The sequence below is a fragment of the Atractosteus spatula genome, chromosome 13 (assembly GCF_055471065.1).
Source record: "Atractosteus spatula isolate fAtrSpa1 chromosome 13, fAtrSpa1.hap1, whole genome shotgun sequence".
Classification (NCBI taxonomy): domain Eukaryota; kingdom Metazoa; phylum Chordata; class Actinopteri; order Semionotiformes; family Lepisosteidae; genus Atractosteus; species Atractosteus spatula.
In genome coordinates, this window is record NC_142718.1 from 38,051,832 (window position 1) to 38,072,375 (window position 20,544).

The 20,544-nt window shown below is 35.4% G+C and overlaps 1 protein-coding gene across 2 annotated transcripts in view; it reads right to left on the reverse strand.

Moving 5' to 3' along the window:
• dpp10 (dipeptidyl peptidase like 10) overlaps positions 1–20,544 on the reverse strand; it is a 219,599-nt gene that overhangs the window by 22,817 nt on the left and 176,238 nt on the right. For both annotated transcript variants that reach the window (XM_088930512.1, XM_088930513.1), the window contains exons 6-7: positions 4,754–4,806; positions 4,460–4,541 (exon numbers count right to left, since the gene is read on the reverse strand). In XM_088930512.1, the coding sequence (XP_088786638.1) occupies positions 4,460–4,541; positions 4,754–4,806 (135 nt within the window). The remainder of the gene's footprint in view (positions 1–4,459; positions 4,542–4,753; positions 4,807–20,544) is intronic.

The window sequence follows — 20,544 nt, forward strand, 5'->3', positions numbered from 1 at the left end:
ACAGTCAAAGGTCTATGTAAAAGTCGCTTAAGCATATCACTATTACTAATGGATGGTCAGTTAATCAAAAGGATACCAAAAACATGGAATCAATATTCAGAATACATTGTTTTCCTGAAAACACATAGTACCTTGGAAAAGTATTCACTTCATTTCAATAATGCCTCATTTTCGAGAATTCCAAGTGATGTACAGTATGGATATGTTTTAAAGTGAAATCAGAACTTGAGATCTCAATCTGAATACTTCAATGTACGAAAAATGTCCAGTGACAAAATCCAAAACTAAAATATGTCGATTATAAGTATTAACTCCCCTGAGTCAGTACTTGGTGGAAACATCTTTGGCAGCAATTGCAGCTGAAAGTTATTTTTCACCCATTCTTCTTTGTCAAGTAGCGCACTCTCTGTCAAGTTGGGTGATTATAAATATTCACATACAGGTCTGTGTACTGTATATTCATCCATCTATTTTTGAACAGATTTTATTCAATACAGGTCACAAGGGAGCTGGTGCCCATCATATTTGTATGTTTCATTTGCAATAAAAGAAAATGGGACACGATTATGAGGGGTGAATACTTTTGCAAGGCCCAATGCATCTTTACAATGCATGACAAAGAAATGATTCTTTACAGCATCTGGTGCCTAAATCTACAGAAAGCTACAGATGCTTTCTCTGAAGTTATCAAAGTAAGAGCAGGATCAAATTAATAATATAATTATTCTACAGTATAAGCAATTATTTTGGACAGATTACTTTTTTATGATATGTGACACAAAAGCTAAATCTGCAGGGATCCTGAGTGAACACTTTTTTTCATTTACTCTATGCACAAAACATTAAACGTAGAGACAAATGTTTTTGTACATACAGTATTAACCAAACTGGATTCTCCATTCTCGGCAGTGTCTCATGCACAGACTTCAAACCTTAAATAATGAGGTTATGTTAAACATGTCAGACTTGAGCATGTCCTCAAACAAATAAAAAAACCCTTACTTTTATCTGAGTTGTAATGACATACAGTAACAACAAATATACTTCCACATCACATAAAGCTTCTAGGAAATAGCAATTTAAATTCTACGAATGGATTTTGCTTGGACCATACAGTGCATTTATCTTAGATTGGACTTGTAGAACAACATATTACTACTTTATATTTTTCAATTCCCTTCCAGCTGATTTTAGATAGTGCCATTGAATACCAAATTCATTGAAGTAATTGATGAAATAAGGCTTAATCATTTACCAGATTAAAGGTAAAATAAGACACTGTAATGTAAAATTGAAAGGAAATGTAATATTGATAGTCTTAGTAATTTTCCTTCTTCAACATGGAATTATGTGATAGTTTAAGAAACATTATATTTTTGTGAAAAAATCGTAAAAAGACGGTTTCATTGACGAGCTTAACCTGTATGTTGAGTACACTTGTACTCAAAACATTAATTGTACTGTAGGTAAAAATATTGTGGAAGTTTTATTTATAAAGAAACATCTCACCAAAGGTAAGGGTTAAATAAATTGGAATGAAAATGGAAAACTAAAAAACAATAATATAGCATCACATTATGTTATTTACATACTCTTATATTTTCATTACATCTGAAGACATACTGTAATAATGTAACTTTCAAACAACAATTAATATGAGTTTGGTCATTTCGTAGGTTGAATTAACATACGTAGTATCGTATTCGACTTGAGTTTCCAAAGTTCCTCTCTTCATTCTCTGAACACTGCGTTTGGAAAATAGCGTTGGAATTGCGAATCATTTTGGTGGTGGCTCGCTAGGCTTGGTGCTGGATTTGTTTTTTTTTCAAAAGGAATGATCGTCCGCGAACTGCACAGCTCAGTTTCCCAGCATGATTTATGGTTTAGTAAAGCTGTTATTTCCTAAATTGTTGCGTGGCCTGCACCCGTTTCGTGACAGGACTTTCAAGGGTCTCCCATAGACGTGCATGCACTCATTTTAGAGGTAACACAGGTACCGCGCAGCTCATAAATTAATATCACGGTATGTGTCATAACACCTGTCGTCCCAGGCCACCCTTGGGATAGGGTTCAACTCTGACATCCATGGCAATAACCGTCTCACAAAAAAGGAAAGTGCTGGGGAACAACAAAGTAAATACTGGTTGCCATCCATATTAGCACTTGGATATCAATCAGTCCTGATGCCATCTTCAGTGCAAGCAATTTCTTAAAAGTGAAATGCTAAAGCAGCCCGAATGCTTCAAGCTAGATCACATGTCTTCTTTCATTTTCTGTTGTTGTTAAGTCATATGATCCTTCCACTTAGTTGGGGGTAACTATCTGAACTGATTAGCCCAGACAATCTAACAGATGTTCTATTATCTAATACGGGGTGGGATGGGTCGTCAGCCTTGCACCCTTGGCACCATAAGTGGGATATGAACCCATTACCCTGAGATAATGAGTCTCGTGCGCTACCAACAGAGCTAGTTGGGGCCCCTATTATCTCATACTGTATATAACAGATTATTTATCTGTATATCAGACAATATGCCACTAGCTTGCATTTCTAAAGTGATTCCCTTAAATGAATGACAATAAAATAGTTGATACAGTTATACCCCTGACATGTAACAATAATATATAATTAAATGTATTTTAGAGATAATAATAATGCTTTTTATATTTTTACCGTTTTAACCATTTAATGTGACCTTTAGGTTTTTCTGCAATGTAACTGCCTCTCAATATTACATTACAGACACATCGAATTGCTCATATAGCCCCTGTAATCAACATACAGTACTGTAAGTGATGAAATGTGATTTGTTTTTCTGCACGTATCTGGATGCACATTATTTTACATACAATGTACAAATAGACCTCATACAGATTACGAAAATATTACTTTTGGTGGATTTATCTGTGCACTGTTTTGGTTGAGCATGTGGGCTTCATTGCCAAGTAAAATTATACAAAGAAATTACTGTATGTCACCTTGAATTCTATGCACATGTTGTACATGTGGTTCAATTTTGTTATTTATACAGACTGTGCTGTTCCACAACAGTGCTTTCCAAATAATCCTCACATCTGTCACGCTCAGTCCTATCATTATAGTAATAGTTTACTAATGGACATGGCATGATTTATGCTTAAATAAAAGACAGTAAACGTGTATAATTTAGACAACAGTTTTCCTAAATGTTATAGCCTGTTTATTGTCAACAAAGGACCAGTTTTTCTAATACAGACAAATGACACAGAGAGGTCAATGACACCTACATAATAACACATTTTCTTGTTCTTACAGCATTGCTGATGGTGATCTAAAGATATTTAGAGATTTTGCTGGAGACGTGTGTCCCTTTGGGGCTTTTTTTCTCTCTAAAATTTAGAGTCACAATATATATGTTAGAAACCACCCAACATGGAATAGAAAATTGTGGTCATTGTGTCACCAGAAGCTGAGATAGATCTGGATGATTAGTTGCAACCCTTCCCACAGTGGTGCCCCTGCCTGAGGAAACCCAGTTAGACGGTGACATGACCTACAGTAGGCTCCAACCCACGACTACAGAAATCTGTGTCAAATAATCTACCCAGTTAAGCTTAGAGATGAAATGCAACGAGGAAGAGATGCCATCCTACTGTATACATAACAGCTTAGTGTCCACAGAGTTCAACAGTGAATCATGGTCTAGTGCTTGGTTGTCCCACCTGTCGTGCCTTTGGGCTTTCATTCTCACTCTGCTCTTAAATTACATCATCTTAATTATTGTCCTAACCAGAGCAATTTAACAGCTTATACTGCACCAGCTCTTTAGGTGTCAGAGACATGCAAACCCTGTATCCACTTCAAGCCTTCAGGAAGAGGAGTGATGCCAGTTCTTGAGTAAACTTATGTGGGTTTTCTTTATCACTCTAATGTCAGGCTCATCCATGGTAAAAAGTGTTAAAAAGGGCGCTGCCACTTTTTATAATGTGTTAAGTCCATGTGCTTTGCCTATAGTAAAACAATAACGTGTTAAAGCTTGAGGTTTCGAGATATTTCTGTGTAAAAGATAATATATTCCAATGTCTTTCTGTTCTCTTCTTCAAGTTGTCTTCTCTGGATTGCAGTTTATGGGTGAAAAGTTCAGGGTGATTCTTCCCACCCTGAGTGTATTCCATTAGGATTGTTCAAGTTACACTGAACCTTTGACTGCCAGTGTGCAAATACATGCAAAACAATTTAAGTCATGGAAATGCACAGCAGTACAACAGCCAAGGCACAGAGGTCAAGAGAGAAATGTATGAACTTGCATGCAGGGGTCCAAACTGCTATATACTATACTGTATATATATTGCAAAGGCAGCACTAATTGGAGAGAAGAGGGTAAATGCACTCACAACCTGCTGTTCATGCCAAATTCTGGGTAAAAAGTGTTACTTTCTGTTGGAATTCAGCTGTTATAGAGAGAAGCTTAAATCTTACCAGTTGTTGTCCCTGAACTCCCCAGGCAGCATGCTGTAACACAGAATCAGAGACCTCTGGAGGGTTCAACTCCAAGACTTCCCTTGAAAATAAATGTTACAAATGATATTACACTATCTATAGACTTCTCAGCCCCACTGAGAAATCTCATGTCTGGTTGAGCAAAAACTGCAATGTGCAATTGCACTGAGAATGCAGTAAAGCATACTTAATGTTAATTGATCACACTATTTTATCATCCAGCAACAAACTGTTAATCAGGCCATCAGAACACGTACTGTACAGTCCTCTTACCTCGAAAGAATGTTGTAAATAGAATATGATGCTGTGTATGAATGTCGGTACACCTGAAACAGAAAAAAGAAAAAAAAATGAATTACTATTGTTTTTCATAAGATGTAAAAAAAACTATCCCTGTATGAAAATATTGTTTGGACTTGTACCACTGTGGAGCCACTGAGTTGTCCACACTATAGTATATCTGCCAAGGGGAAAGACATGGTTAGACAGGCTGCTACAGGATGAAAAGCTAGGATACACATGCAAATTGCATATAGAGTCCAGCCATGTCTGGGAGCTGAAAAACAAGGTTTGAAACCCAGCAGTGTAGCATGTGCCTGCCCTGCCTCCTGCCTGGATATCTAGGGAGAATCTACCCAAATGCATTATGGTATTATGACTATAATTTATCTTTAAAGACATACTGCATTATATAGATATATTATAATTAATTTACTCTGAATTTCCTAATCAAACATTTCCTATACAAACAATATTAAATACCTTTACATTAAGAAAAGACAATCCAAAACAGTTCATTTGATAATTCCCGATGTGAATGGATAATATTTTGTGTTCACCACGCAGTGATGTAATGACTCAATCTCTATTGGAAGCAACAGGGATTTTTGCATAAGTGTTTTCCACTCTGATTCCCTCCCATTAAATATTACAAACCCAATACTCAATGGTGGGTCTCCACAGAAAGAACCAAGATTCATGTTAAGCCACCTTAAAGCACTGGGTTAGAAATGTTCAACTGGCAGGTGGGTTAAGGTCCTGATGCAGGTACAGTAGTTGTTGTGAAACAGTGTATCACTTGTCTGCCTGGTCTGCTGTGCAGTGGGACTGCTGGTGCACAATGGCTGTTGTAGGTCTCCCAGTTGGGTGATGCATTTCAGTTGCGAATGAAATCGGTCCCTGCTGTACTTTATGCAAATGCCATGGTATGAAAAGCACTATACCTATACAAGCAAATTAATTTAGATGATTTCTGCTTAGCTCTATTGACATGACCAATCCACAGCAAGGAAGGAAACTTCTGGGGAACCCTTGATATGGCAACTTGATACAGTAAACAATTACAACCATCCTACTTAATTCTATAAAGAAATTACACTTGGGGAAACTAAGCTACTGTATATCCCAGTTGCCTAGGATTTGTAAAACCTAAGATGTATTTACTTGTTTTGCAGATGCGGGGATGCCTTGGCAACACAATGATTACATCTGATTAGCATAGTGTATATTTTATTTTGCAATTAATACGTTCACGCATTGCCAGGTTAATTTTTGAATTTCATTACGTTCCTTAGTTTTCAGCTTGATTATTATAGCTTTAAGACTAATCATTGTTGAAAACTGCTGTGCGGCTTTCTAATAAAAATGAGCAAAGGCTAAACTAAATAAAATGGTGATCTCTGACACAAAGTTATTCTGGGGGACTCGGAACATTTAACTTATCTATTGAAATAGAAGGTGATTCATGCAATTTTCTTGGTTGCCTTTAAATGTTCTCCTTGTCAGAAAGGCAAACACATCTGTCATTAACATAATGTATTTGCAAAACAGATAAAAGTAATGTATGTCCTTGTTATATACAGTACAGTAAGAACATAAGAAATGTTACAAATAAGAAGAGGTCATTCAATAATCCATCTTCCTTGTTTGGTAGCTAATAGCTATTTGATCCAAGCATCTCATTCAGCCATTTGTTGAAGAAAGCCAGATTATCTACATCATGGTTGGACAAAATGTACTGTAGCACCCATCCATAAAAAGGGAGAAAACCCTGAATCAAGTGAATAAAGACCCATTAGAATTACTTATTATCCTGATCTGGTGTTTCTAACATCCTTTTCTACCTGTTCTTGTAATTAATTCTAGACCATTTCTTTATCTGGATTTTTCATTTATTTTATAAAGTGCTTTCTTTCTCCTTTATTTTTAATTGTCTTATTAAATTGAAAAAAGAATAGACTCGAAAGCCACCCACCTACAGTATGAAATATGTATGATAATACAAAACTGCTGTAAGAGTATCTGGTATTGAAAAACACCACTATTAGAAAAGATCTGTACTCTAAAACATCTTCAACTCAAGCTACAAAGGACAAACAATAAGCTTTCAGTTCTGTTTACAATCCATTTTGTTTGTATTCAAATGTATGATTTAAATGCAGCAGATATTTTCATGAAGGTTACAGCTCAATCACAGTAGAGCCACAGAAGAGCAGAATAGAATAATTTGATCATTCAAAAGAGTTAATTGTATTAGTTCAAATATACATTAAAGAATAAAGGTTGCTGTATCAATATACAGGCACATACTGAATACTGTAGACAATTGTGTGGGCACACATACTGTAACTACTGTGATCAAACTTCTAAATTCTAAATGAACTTCTCAGTGCTACTGAACTCCTATGTGGAGCTTGAACAGAAGTAGAAAAAATGGGCAAAGTCTTTAAAAGGTAATTTACATTGATTTCTATAGTTGGAATGGTGTTATTTTTTCATCTCTAAGAAAATGGACCAGAGAGACCTTCAGCCTCACTGATTTTCTGAGCCCAGGAGAAAAAAGCTCAAGAAGGTTTCAAAGCAGTTTCTCTCCTATCTCTTGGACCCTTATACATCTGGTCATATTACACAAGAGACCTCTTATCTGAACGATAATACAGCAATTCCCCAAGAGAGAAAATAGCATTGTGATGTCCTCATTCTGCTACAGAAAATGACATTTCTATTTTGATATACAGTATATACAGTATATAATAACTTATACATTATCTTAATACAGTATATAAATTATCATGTTTGTACCACAGTTTAATGTTCACACCACATTTAAAACAGATCCATAAGGTCCTCAATTAAAAAAAAAATAATTACAAATTGAGATCATGCTTTGCGATACAAATTTCTAATCTAAATTTAACTGAAATAATATGCTTGTATTTAATGTCCACTATTGCATGACGTTTGAAAAAACAAGTGACATGGATATCTTTGATTATTGTCTAAACGTATTAATACATACTACTAACTTAATTTATCTACCTACAATTATATCACTGTGTGAGAAAAAAACAAGGCTTTTCCCAGCACTAAATCCAATGTCTCTGACCTTGTACTGTACGTGTGCCTCTGTGATGGCACTCACTGAGAGCTGTATTGTTTACTACAATAACTATATAAACCACAGTTACTGTACATGTGATCTTTTATTTTTAAATTGATAGTCAAGGATAAAAAATCTTGTTGATGATGGATATTGTACTGTATTGTATTATCGACAGAATAACAATCATATGCTTTTTCCTTATGATTTCCACAATGTTAGTTTTAATTGTTAATTTATACAAAACACAGAACAGATTGATATAATCACGAGCATGGTATTACACATATAATATGAAGAAAGAATATTTAAAAAACTAGCAACAGTATGCAATCATTAATTAACATTTATGAGTTACTTGGTCAATCCATCCATCAATCTTCTAACCTCTTCTTCCAATTTTGGGTTGCAGGAGACCCCGATCCTATCTCAGCAAGCTATGGGCACAAGACCGGATACACCCTGAACAGTGACGTCAGTCAATTACAAGACAGACACGCAGACAAACACAGACGCGCACCTTGCACCAATTTTCCAAGAATTCAATTATTCTACCTATCGATATGTCTGTCAACTGCGGGAGGAAACTGGAATTCCACGAGAAAATCCATGCAAACTAAGGAACAACATGCAAACTCCATGCAGATAGTGCCAGTTGAGCCCCAGCTCAGCGGGGTCCACAATGCTAACCACTGTGTCACTGTGTTTCCCCAGTTTCTTCATGTAATACCTTTATTAAAAATTTAAAAGGTCATTTTACTTATATCAATGTCAAACTATGGTAAAAACATAGATTGCCATATACTGTAGAGTACCATGTTATACTTATATATCATTAAAGTCATTAATAGTTCATTAAGGCCTCCCTTCATTAAGAAAACATGAATAAATTAAGAATGAATCATAAAACCCTCAGAATGGTAAAATGCTGCTCAATTTAAAAAAATCATTATTATGAATGTACTTTAATTTAATTGTGTATACATAACATCAGAGTGACATCTCTTGGTTCAAAAGTGTGGGAAGTGATTTGTGTGGCATGTAAGACTTTAAATTCTAGTCAAATGCCTAGTAACACTGTAAGAACAACTGAGCAGCTCAATATACTGTACTATAAAATGTTAAATATTAAACCTGACCAGTATATTTTCCAATTTAATTTTAATATCTGCTGCCTCATCACATTTTGGAGTTTGGCTATTAATAATTAAGAAATATGCATTTTTAATGTTTGAAAAAAATGTCTGAAGTGTTGAGTGTTTGCTCACGCCATTATCCTTGGTGAGGTCTCTGTCGGTATGCTGTGCTGTATTCTAGACCCTCAGCTCCACCTCTTCAGAAGCATGTCATCTCTTGCTGTACAAAATATAAGAGAACTGTGTAATCGACGTCTCTCGTCTTTTTTGTTTAGTTCTCATATAAAGTACTGTGTACAGCAAGAGAGAAAGGTTATTTCTGGAAGGGGAATGATAAAGCTGTGAATAGCATCCCGAGAGTCATTTCACTCAAGGATATGTTGTGAGCAAATTGAATGTGATCATTCCAGGCTTCTGACAAGTTTTTTTACCGTAAGCATTAGGAATTGAGCTCTACAACATGATCAAGAAGCCAAACAGCACTAAATATAAGTGGTTAGTGTTGACATTTAAAGTATAGCATAAAAGGTTTGGATGTTATTTGTCCTTTAATGAAAGGATAAAAATGAAGCTTCGGTATTTTCATTTTTGAGCACAGGTGTAATACAGGACTTCTTAACCTTGGTGCTGGGGCTGCACTTTACTGAAACAACAAGTGGCTTGTTTGGAACCATTTGTTTCCTAAGCTGATGATCTCAAGTTACTCATGAAACCCAATAGTTCAAAGGCCACCTCCTACTTTAGAAACCGAAAATGGTTAATGGTTAATGGTTATGAGTTCAAAATTAATCCTTTTATTAGGGCTTATCATTGTGGTTGAATTATCTAAACCAGAAACTAGCAGGTATGGTAGTCCACGGTACAAGGCATGGGAATCCCTCCTGTAGCACCCTTACTTTCCTGCTCCTATTTCTACTTTTACTGAACTGCAATACACACATTTAGTACTATTTTTCCTGTCACATAGGGTCCTGTAGCTTTTTTATTAAGGAAGTTTACTCTTGTGAGCTCAAATGCAGAAACTGAAGAATTATGTTTCCATGTTGCCACCTAACCACTCTCTAAACAGAAAAATTGGAATATGCACACACAAACTTTGAGAAACATTATCGCAAATTCCAGTTGATTAAGTGTGAAGAAAGTTCAAGTTATTCAAGAAAAAAGTTTGCTTCCTGTATATTTGCTTGCTTACAGTATATTCTTTGTGCCATGTAGCATTAATTTATAGCTATCATTAACATTATCCTACTTATTATGCACTAATTAGTTAGAACATTAGGTCTATTATTAGTAGCCATTTAACAAACTTTGACACCGCGGTGCCATTAATAGCGATTTGCATTAAACCTAGGATATCCATCTGCAACAGTGCTGATGAAATGAACAGAAAGCGAGACCAGTTGGTCTTAGAACTTTACAATATGGCCATTCCTGAGCTACACATCCAGAGCTAATAACCCTGAAATGACACAGCAATTTTCCCGCTGTCCTTCAAAAGTTCAAAGTGTTCACAACCAAAGCTTGTTTCAGAACCTAGCCAAAAAAAATCACATTCTGCAAAACAAGTCCAATGGCAGCATTACCTTTGTTATGTACTGAAACAGAAAGTTTACATTTAAATTTTATAGATTAAGAACTAAAATGTAGTGATGGTTACTATATTTTTAAATATTCACAAATAACCAGATAAGATTTCACATTAATGGGACAAAAATGTATATACAGTACCATATTTAAGTGAAGAAGCATTTTAACACATTAAAATTGCTTTCACTACTGTATATTGTTCAACATTTTTTTTTCAATAATTACATTGGGTTTCGAGTCTTTTATAAAATACAATGGTAGCATCTAAGCTTCCTGCAATTCACAGTGTGTATGGGGACCAGTGATTATACATCCTGGCAGTGAAGGCAAGCTATCTTGGAAATAATGATGAAAACATGAACCCATTCTTTTCACAAGAAAATAAGAGTTTGTCACCATAAAAATGGATATTGAAAATTCTAAGCAAGAAAATCTTTAAGCAAGCAGAATTTAAAATAAAATAGGTATAATATAACTGCCTTCTTTTACATACAATTTAAATGCATTTTACTACTTGACACTATAAAAATGTCACAAACATAAAATACCTAAGGTTGGGTTTATACTTGTAATTATTGCCAGCAGTATTTTTTAATAAATGTGAGTAAAACACTGAGCAAGCCAAAATTTATCATACAGAATGTCTGTATTATTTATTTTCACAGTGCGGATTATTTTAAAAGCCCTCTTTGTCAGTTTTATCATTTTTTAAAGTGAACTGACAAAACGTTTACAGCAATTCCGAAAGCCTTGCAGTACAGTATGTAAAAAATTAATGGCAGACGAGATCGTTTTGTATCATCAAACACTAAGTAAAGCAGTGCTTTACATAAAACAGGCTGGATGACAAAGCCAAACAACACCTTTAAGGAAAAGGTGTTGTGTGTTTTTAATCCTGCAATTCTGTCGGAAAATCTAAATGAAAAAGACTGCCATTTATTGGCCTTTGTGTACCTGCTTTAGATTTTCTGTTTTTGGTGCATTTTTCTCCCCCTTTGTCTTTTAGAACTACAATGTTTTGTATAAAGCATGCATCTGAAAAAGGTTTGGGTGCCGTGTTGTTGCTGAAAGTTATCTTACTTTTGCATATTAATTGAAAAGCACATCCCTGTGGCGAAATAAAAATAAAACATTTTGTGCCATGCACACACACATAAAGGTTAATTGAGTGGAATCTGTGTGTCAACAGGTGCTCACAACGGGTTGTTTCAGATTATTAAATGATCAAGCAGTGAATTCTAAAAAGAAACACGGTAAATCACCCAATGAGGTGCCAAAGTGAGTGTTGAAGTTATTGCCAAGCAGAAGTCAGTTTCCGGGAGCTTGAATAATATCTTGCCTCCAGTATGACGGAACAAGTTGGTCTGAAAGATGATTATTGTAGCCTGCTAATAGACTCATAGTAAATCTTGGTTTCATTTTTAGAGAAAATGACAAATCTGACAGAGAATAGTTCTGCTGAGGACACACTGCTTAGTTTAGACACACATTCCTAGCAGTTTCAACTGGACTAAGTGCGTTGGTTTTACAAACATTTAAAACTTTTTTTTTAGTTTTTGTATGACTGCTAGGAAAACAAAATGGGGAAACATTTATATATAAATACAAGTGCTTTGAAGCATTTTCAAAAATTGATCGCAATATATAATGTATAGTTTAAATATATTATTGTAATACTAAAATAGTATACTGTACATGTCTTTAACCAGTCAGTCTAATTCAGTATATTAACTAATACAAGGCAAGTATTAAACTAACAACAGATGTTTACAATGAGGTGCCGTTAAGGCCATTATTCAAACTTTACCTCTCATTCACACACAAATTTCTCTCACATACACAAATTGCTCTCCATTTTACCTCTCACATTCAATAAAATAAAATGCTCTCACACTCTCCATTTTACCTTTTGCATACACACAACACTCTCACATTCACTAGTTTTACCTCACACATACACACAAAATGCTGTCACATTCACTAGTTTTATCTCGCACATACACACAAAACGCTCTCACATTCACTAGTTTTACCTGATAATAATAATGTTTCTTTATTAGCCCTATACAATTTCTTGCATTAGGAATTCATCTTTTCGCATACCCCAGCTTTTCTCCATGAGACACAGACACACATACAGGGAGAGAAGCTTGGGGTCAGAGCGCAGGGTCAGCCATTGTACGGCGCCCCTGGAGCAGTTGGGGTTAAGGGCCTTGCTCAGGGGCCCAACGGAGTAGGATTCCTCTGCCGGCTGTGGGATTTGAACCAGCAACCTTCCAATCACAGGCGCAGAGCCTTAGCCGCAGAGCCACCGCTCCGCCCACCTTGCACATACACATAAAACACTCCTTCACAGTGTGAACGTGAGAGACAAAACGTGAATGTGAGTGCATTTTATGTGTATGTGAGACGTAAAACTAATTAAGCTTTTTGTGCGTGTATGTAAGAGGAAAAATGGAGAGTGAGGAAGCATCTTACATGTGTAAGAGGTGAATTATAGCCCAATGTAGGCGGTCCGTCTAAATGGCACAATGTGATTGGCTGAAAAAATTTACCAACAGGCTTTCTCATTTTCTGCTATGCTTCAAGATGGAGGAAAGAAATCAACCTCAACCGCAACAAGCACTAAGCCAAGCTGTAGCTTTTATTAATAACATCTTAGCCACACCAGAAGCAATAGCTACATTGCCATTGGCTACGACGCCCGTTATGAGTGTTCTTCCTTCAACGCAGCACGCAACTTCCAAAGCCGTAAAACTAGTGAATGTGAGAGTGTTTTCTGTGTGTGTCAGAGAGAAAACTAGTGAATGTGAGAGTGTTTTCTGTGTGTGTTAGAGGTAAAACTAGTGAATGTGAGAGTGTTTTCTGTGTGTGTCAGAGAGAAAACTAGTGAATGTGAGAGTGTTTTCTGTGTGTGTCAGAGAGAAAACTAGTGAATGTGAGAGTGTTTTCTGTGTGTGTCAGAGGTAAAACTAGTGAATGTGAGAGCGTTTTCTGTGTGTGTCAGAGGTAAAACTAGTGAATGTGAGAGCGTTTTCTGTGTGTGTCAGAGGTAAAACTAGTGAATGTGAGAGTGTTTTCGGTGTATGTGAGAGGTAAAATTGAGAGTGTGAGAGCATTTTGTGTGTATGTAAGAGCAATTGGTGTGTGTATGAGAGGTAAACTTTGAATAATGGCCTAAATGGCACCTCATAATTTACTATGTTTTATATGTTTTTAAAAACAAGAAAATGTAGGTCTCATTTCATTTTTTTAAATAGTATTTTAGCGATTGGAAGAGAAATCTCACCTTTCAAAACCATATATAAACATCATCACATTTTTTCTAAAATAGTTAAACCTAAATTTATTGTATTATGAACCAGACTTGTTTATCAGTGACCTAAATTAAGGTGACTCATGATATAGTATGCTATTTCTAGAAACAGCAAGAAACTTTATAACACAATGCCTGTCCAGTAAATTAAATGTTTCTGCTCTGGAAATAACAAACAACAGTCATATACTGTATAAAACTAATACATGAAGTAGCACAAATAGCTCTTGTATCCAATCTACATTAATATGCTCAATTTGTTGCCTTCAGGATTAAGTACATTATCCACAACTCATCAAGAAACAAAAACATTTTGCTACAGCTCGCCACAGAGAACTGTGACGAATGCCCTGGAGCACGCAGGCCGACACTATTCATTTTGATTTGTAAACTAGGCAACTGACAGAATGTTAAATTTCATAGTGCGATGCATGACAGACTCCAGATTCAATCAGCAGTGGCAGCAACAGCAAGGCTAACTCATGCAGAGAAACTGGTAAAGAATACACAAAACATGGAAATTAGGATATGCTGCATTTTATGATCATTATACGGTCCAGTAAAAGATAATACTGTACATGGATTCAATGGCCATTTTACTCTGGTCTTCACTTTGGGTTTATCTGCTCTCAAGAGGTTAAGAAGCTACATTTTACCCATTTTTGTATGTCTGATCAATTGATTCAGTGCTTACAATTTGCTTCAGTTAACTTCCTTTATCATTATTATATAAAGTGACCACATTTATTAGGAATGACAAATGTCAATAAGATCTCATGTAAATTAAAGTGACAACGCCATCTTGTTTTCCACATCTTATGTGTTTTTATCGTACTGTAAGTCAGTTTGCAATCAACTTCTTTTTTTTTACCATGTGCTTTATAAGGGCAACCCTGGGAAATATCTTCAAGACACACAGCATTGGATCAAGTTCCTACAGTAAATCCTTTACTTTAATAGTTAGATCCAGAGAGTGAGCAGGCTTGGACAACATTCTGTGATAAATGGTTTCATTTTGCCTTCAGTGTCACAGAGCATGCTGTCTTGATGGAAACGCATCTTAACTTCTCAGTTAAGATGAGAAGTTCAGAACTGTGAACTCAGTGTAATTTTTTTAACAATCCTGCATGTCCAGATAACACTTGGAATCCAGCTATATCTTCAGACAAGGCCTGTGACAAGGGTAGTATGCACACTTGAATTCCCTTCCCTAGACAGAACTGTGAATGAAAGGCGACATTTGTAATGTGACTGAATTTTGAATTTCTTTATTGATTAGGAATTGTTTCTGTCATCGAGTGCACAGTGTACAAGAAAGGTTATTCCAAACACAGGCTCTAATATCCCAATCATACAATTATCACCTTTTTTTCTTGATTCTGAAAACTCAAATCATACAAATCATAAACATTTCAGAATAAGAGTATTTATTTCTTCCAGCTGGGCACATAAAATGTTTTATGTATGCTGTGTTTTTTTTTCCCTTACAAAGAATTATTTTTTCAATGGACCTCATGGATGAATTAATGTTTGCCAGTGGTGATGAATATGTTTCTTATACCAATCAGGGAGTGCCGCAGAAGCATTCACAGTTCCTGTCTACATGCAGATAATCAGGAGGTCAAAGCACTTTATCATAGATAATTAATCAGACTCAAATGCGTTGTTTAATGTGATGTGTTAGAAGTGTCTAGTCTAATCCAATTAGAATTGTGTTTTACATTCTAGTTTTTGCCATCTCCTAAATGTGAGAAAATTGTAGATAGGCTGTTTTGTATGTGATTTTTTTCAAATGTTTCAGACTGAGTATTTACCTCAAAGTTACCTTTACTAGTTCTCTTTTGGAGAGTCCTTATTGTACATACACGTGATTAATGCTTGGAAAAATACATATAATTTTCATTACACACTGAAAAGGTATACAAGAATGGTTTTTATCTTCTGAAAGGCCATCACAGTTCAAGAATAATTGCGATTTGGCAATTGGTGTGAATGTGTCGGTGTTTGTGTCTGTATCTGCCCTGCGATAGACTAGCATCCAGTCCAGGGTGTACCCTGCCTTGCACACGTGGCTTGCTGGGATAGGCTCTGGCTCCCCTGCAAGCCTGTATTGAATAAAGTGTTTAGAAAACGGATGGATGATTAAGTCAATAAAATCCCAAAAGAGAAGCAACATATTAAGATGAATGTTTGATTTATGCTCTTTTAAAACCGCCCCCCTAAGAAATAATCAGAAAATAAAAGCACATAAACAGGAGAGAATGGCAAGTAGGGTATTAAAAAGCAGCCACAAAGCCTGCAGCAAACCTGTCTGATTATGTCTCTCTTTCAGAAACCTCTTCTTTCCTCCTTCACAAATTTATGACTGGGAGGTGGGCTCAAAAGTTGATTTTATCTGGGCAGCACTATACAGATTAAAGTTAAATATATCCACCTCCCTTAACACTCCTTTATGAATATAAAGGATAGATGAGTGGAAATCCATCTATAGAAAGTACAGTTGAAAGCAATCATGTGTTAAAGTCCTCTTTTGTCTGCCTGTGGTAGGAAATGGGAACATACATTATTGATCAGAAGCTCAATTTGTGTGAAAAGGTCACCCACAATGGACTATTGATTAAAAATGTGTTTTTTAACTTGACATTAAGTACATATTTCTTGATCTTGAGAGCATTTTTTTTCTTTCCTTCTTCTAAAGTAATGTTAGAAGAAGAAAGGAATTTTAAATGACTGATTTGGGCTATAAACAATGACTACACAGCAAATGTTTGGCTCACATACATCAGTATATATATCCATCCATCCTGCTTCTGACCACTTTATCCAACTCACTCGGGAGGAACAGGCATATAGTGTATATGAAAGTGTAAATCTTACAAGTGAAAGAAACTGTAGTTACAATTAAAGACATCAGTCATTTTAATATTACATGAATTCTAATATTCTCTGCAGAGGTTATAGTTTTTATCTTGTTTTCCCAAAACTGAACAGCAGATGTGTATTTCACTGTCACTGTACAGTACAGTATGTTGCATCATCTCATCATAATTCATTAACCGCTCAAGTGATTGAACCCCTTTTGATTTGCAGATCTTAAAATGGACAATTTGAATGTATTTTTCCACAAGACCTTGAGCCTTGAATCCAGATTAATATTATCATAAAGCATAACACACAAATCATTCTGAATTGGTTTTTCATCAATGAAGTATAGAAAGTCATGGAATCCAATGTAGGGCATTCAGTTTGTGTCTTCCAAGAACATGTTAGGAATCCACTGACATTTCGTCCATTATAATAAAACAGCAAGCTCACAAAAAAATATTTTATCAAAGCAAATATTTTTCTGTAAAAGCAACCTTTAGAAATATATTTACAGTAAGCCAGACAAAGTCTTATTAAGACTTATTAAGACTTTATAGAGTTAATAAGATAATGAAACATGTTGATAATTAAAAGTGAAATTAGATTTATATATTACAACACAATGCATTAATATACACAGGACTTACAGAAATAAAGTTTCAGTTTTATTTGTAAGCACTGAATGGAATAGGGGTTCATTTAATAACCGTCAAGATGAAATATAAAAAGAACCACACAATACTTACAAAAATCTCATTTAATAAAATGTAATTAATTGTATGTACTGTATGTACTTACAGAATGTAATTAATTTGCTTCAGGTCTAATGTAAGTGCATCACTGGCCATTCTTTGAGCTCTTACAATGAATTAATTCCATCAAGACAAACAAGCTAAAGAAAGCTGTTCAAAGTATTATACTGTTGGTTATTCAGGAACAATTTATGGTTTGGAGAATTTCATGAAAAGACTTTGTGTGGTTTAGCTACTGAAATATTAGCCTTTTTCTGAAATGAATGGAAGGTCAAGAAAATATTTCAAAAGGCCTGCAGACTAATATGGATTGTTTAGATGTTTTTAATAAATCCTGGAATAAAAGCCATTTCGCTTGCTAGCCTTTGCAACCTGACATTTCATTCAAAGCTACAAGACCCATTTGTTAAAAGCTAGAATAGTGATAGGAATAAGGATGACCTAATAAAATTAGAGGTAACAGGTTTTGCCCCTGCATGATTAAGACATGATTAAGACTGAGATACCTTGGAACAACTTAATATTGGCTACTGTTTTGTGTTTGTAGTATTACATGTATATCCCTCTTGATGTTCACCATTCTGGTTGCATTTTGTGTGAAACGTGTTTCAATCAACAGGATAGACATATTATTAAGCAGCATTACAGTTCAATGAAAACCAATGGAATTGCATACCCCATTTGGCTGACACATTTTGAGAATGAAATCACTATCAGGATGTCATCTAAATTGAGGAACATGCTCTCCCTCTTTACCTTTGGTTTCTAACAGGCTGTTTACACGTAGAGCACGAAGGATGACAAGTGTTTGACGTACAGTCTTGAAAACTGTTGTTATTTGGGAACCTTCTACTCCCTCAATAGAAACTGAAGTAATGCTATTGGTTCCAGTTAGTGCATCCTATAGAAAATGCACCCTTCCATTGGAGAAACATTGTGGTTTTTCTAGTCAGTTAGACTTAGATATTTGTACTGTAAATGTGACCTGGAATGCCTCCAGAATTGGGACTGTATTCACATATTTTCAGCTTTCACCTTTCACAACAGAAGGCATTACAAGTTTAAAGGAATGTTAGAAGAGTGCTTGTGCTAAGCTCTTCATCTATCCAACTCCTTTCCAGCTCCTTTCAGTAGTTTGGTTAAATCCTATGGAACAGAGGGACAAAGGTATTGGAGGCTATTTGGTGTTAAAGCTGAGAAAATATCAGCCTGACTGTACCTCAGTAAGTAAGCAGATTAGATGCCTGGTTGCAATGGAGAGGTACATGAACAAGTGTAGTTATCAACTCAACAAGAGCTAGGTTTTCGTTTTGGTTGTATTTTCCTTACTGTAAATAAAAGAGCACTAAGCTCATACTGTACCTTATGGTTACATGTTATGTGGGCCTTTAGTGTGTATTTTGAAAGTATCACTATGACACAGCCAACCAGAGTGTCCCTAATGCTACTAGATATCTTTGGGTTAATTCCCTGCTCACCTCTTAGTGACCTACAGGTACAGTATGTGTCTTACTGCCCTAACTGTCTACAGAATAGTGCTCTCTACAGTGTTGTCTACAGAATAGGAGCTCTTTTGCTTCTACTACAAACGGAAGACCCTTCCATTTGGCTGGTTAAGGAATGTTGATACACTTAGAAACATCCCCATTAACTTAAAAAAAAATAAATTTTTGCTTCATTCATTCAAAATTCAAGTATTTTGAGTCAATTCCTGTTATTATTAAACAACATTGGATAGAAAAACAGTGAATACAATAATCCAGAGCCTGTCTCTTCGTTGGCTCACCCCTATTTATTTGCCACAAAGGACTATCCACATTTACTTCAGCTTCATTTAGGATATCTAATAGGGATATGAGATCAACTTGCAAGTTTTTAGATACACGGTGTAAAGAAACATGCATTATTTCTGAGATCTCCAAAAACGTATCAAGGTATAAAAATAAAAATAATCCTTGTGTATCTCAGTCAATTGTTCCCATTATCAGCTGAGTATGGAGACAGTTTACCTTCTCAGAAGGTCAGACAAAGATGTTCCTTACTGAGAAACCAATAATGCAGTTGAATATAGTTGCTGAACATCTAGAATCTTCTTAATCCATTCTTCATTTCTATTTTTCACTATCTTTAAGAATTACTTTATACTGTGCTGTTTGGAATTCAAGGCTTTGTCGTCTTTTCTGACAAGTGAAAAGATGTTGAAGGACCTTTGCTGTTTTTATTTTTCTGCAATCTGGCAATGAGGTGTCATACAGTAGTTCATTTCACAAAGTAACCTGGGTTACATATGGAGGCCAAGTTTATTTGTTTCATGATTAGATGTCAATTAAAATGTTTAATAAGCAACAAAACTGAACAAAGACTTTGTAGCAAAACAGTCCGTCGCTGCATCTGAAATCAAAGTATCATGCAGAAAACCAATATGCTGCATGATCGGACATGTGTTGCACTGTATATTAATATGAATCAAATGAAAATCGGTGAGAAAATACATACTTCATTGTCCCTAGAAATATAAAAAAAACAGATTATCATCTTTACAAACCAAAACTCCAAAACAAAATGGTACATTTTTTCGCAGATACTACCTGTCCATTTATCATCTAAATGGCAGAGAATTTTTCATATGCCATAATATGCTGCGACAGTTTGCTGGTTGTAACTGATATTTTGGGCACTGCTTCTGACATGGGAAACCTCACAGCACGGAAAAATATGTTATACCATATTTACAACACAAAATGAGACTGAGAAACTCATCTGGAAGAAAAGTGGATAAATTAGTTGATAAGAATTATGTAAAACAGATTCATTAACACTGTGTGGGCAATTACACTTGGAAAATTACTTCAACATCTAATACATGCTGCACAGAAACAGCAGTCGAAGAGGCAGTGAACATGGTGTTTAAGTACAGAACATTCCCAATTACAAAACTCACTCTATTAATTGGTTCCAAACATTGACTAAGAAAGAAAATCATAGTTATGAGCTGTTACTAAAAGAAAAATTGCACAAGCAATTATATA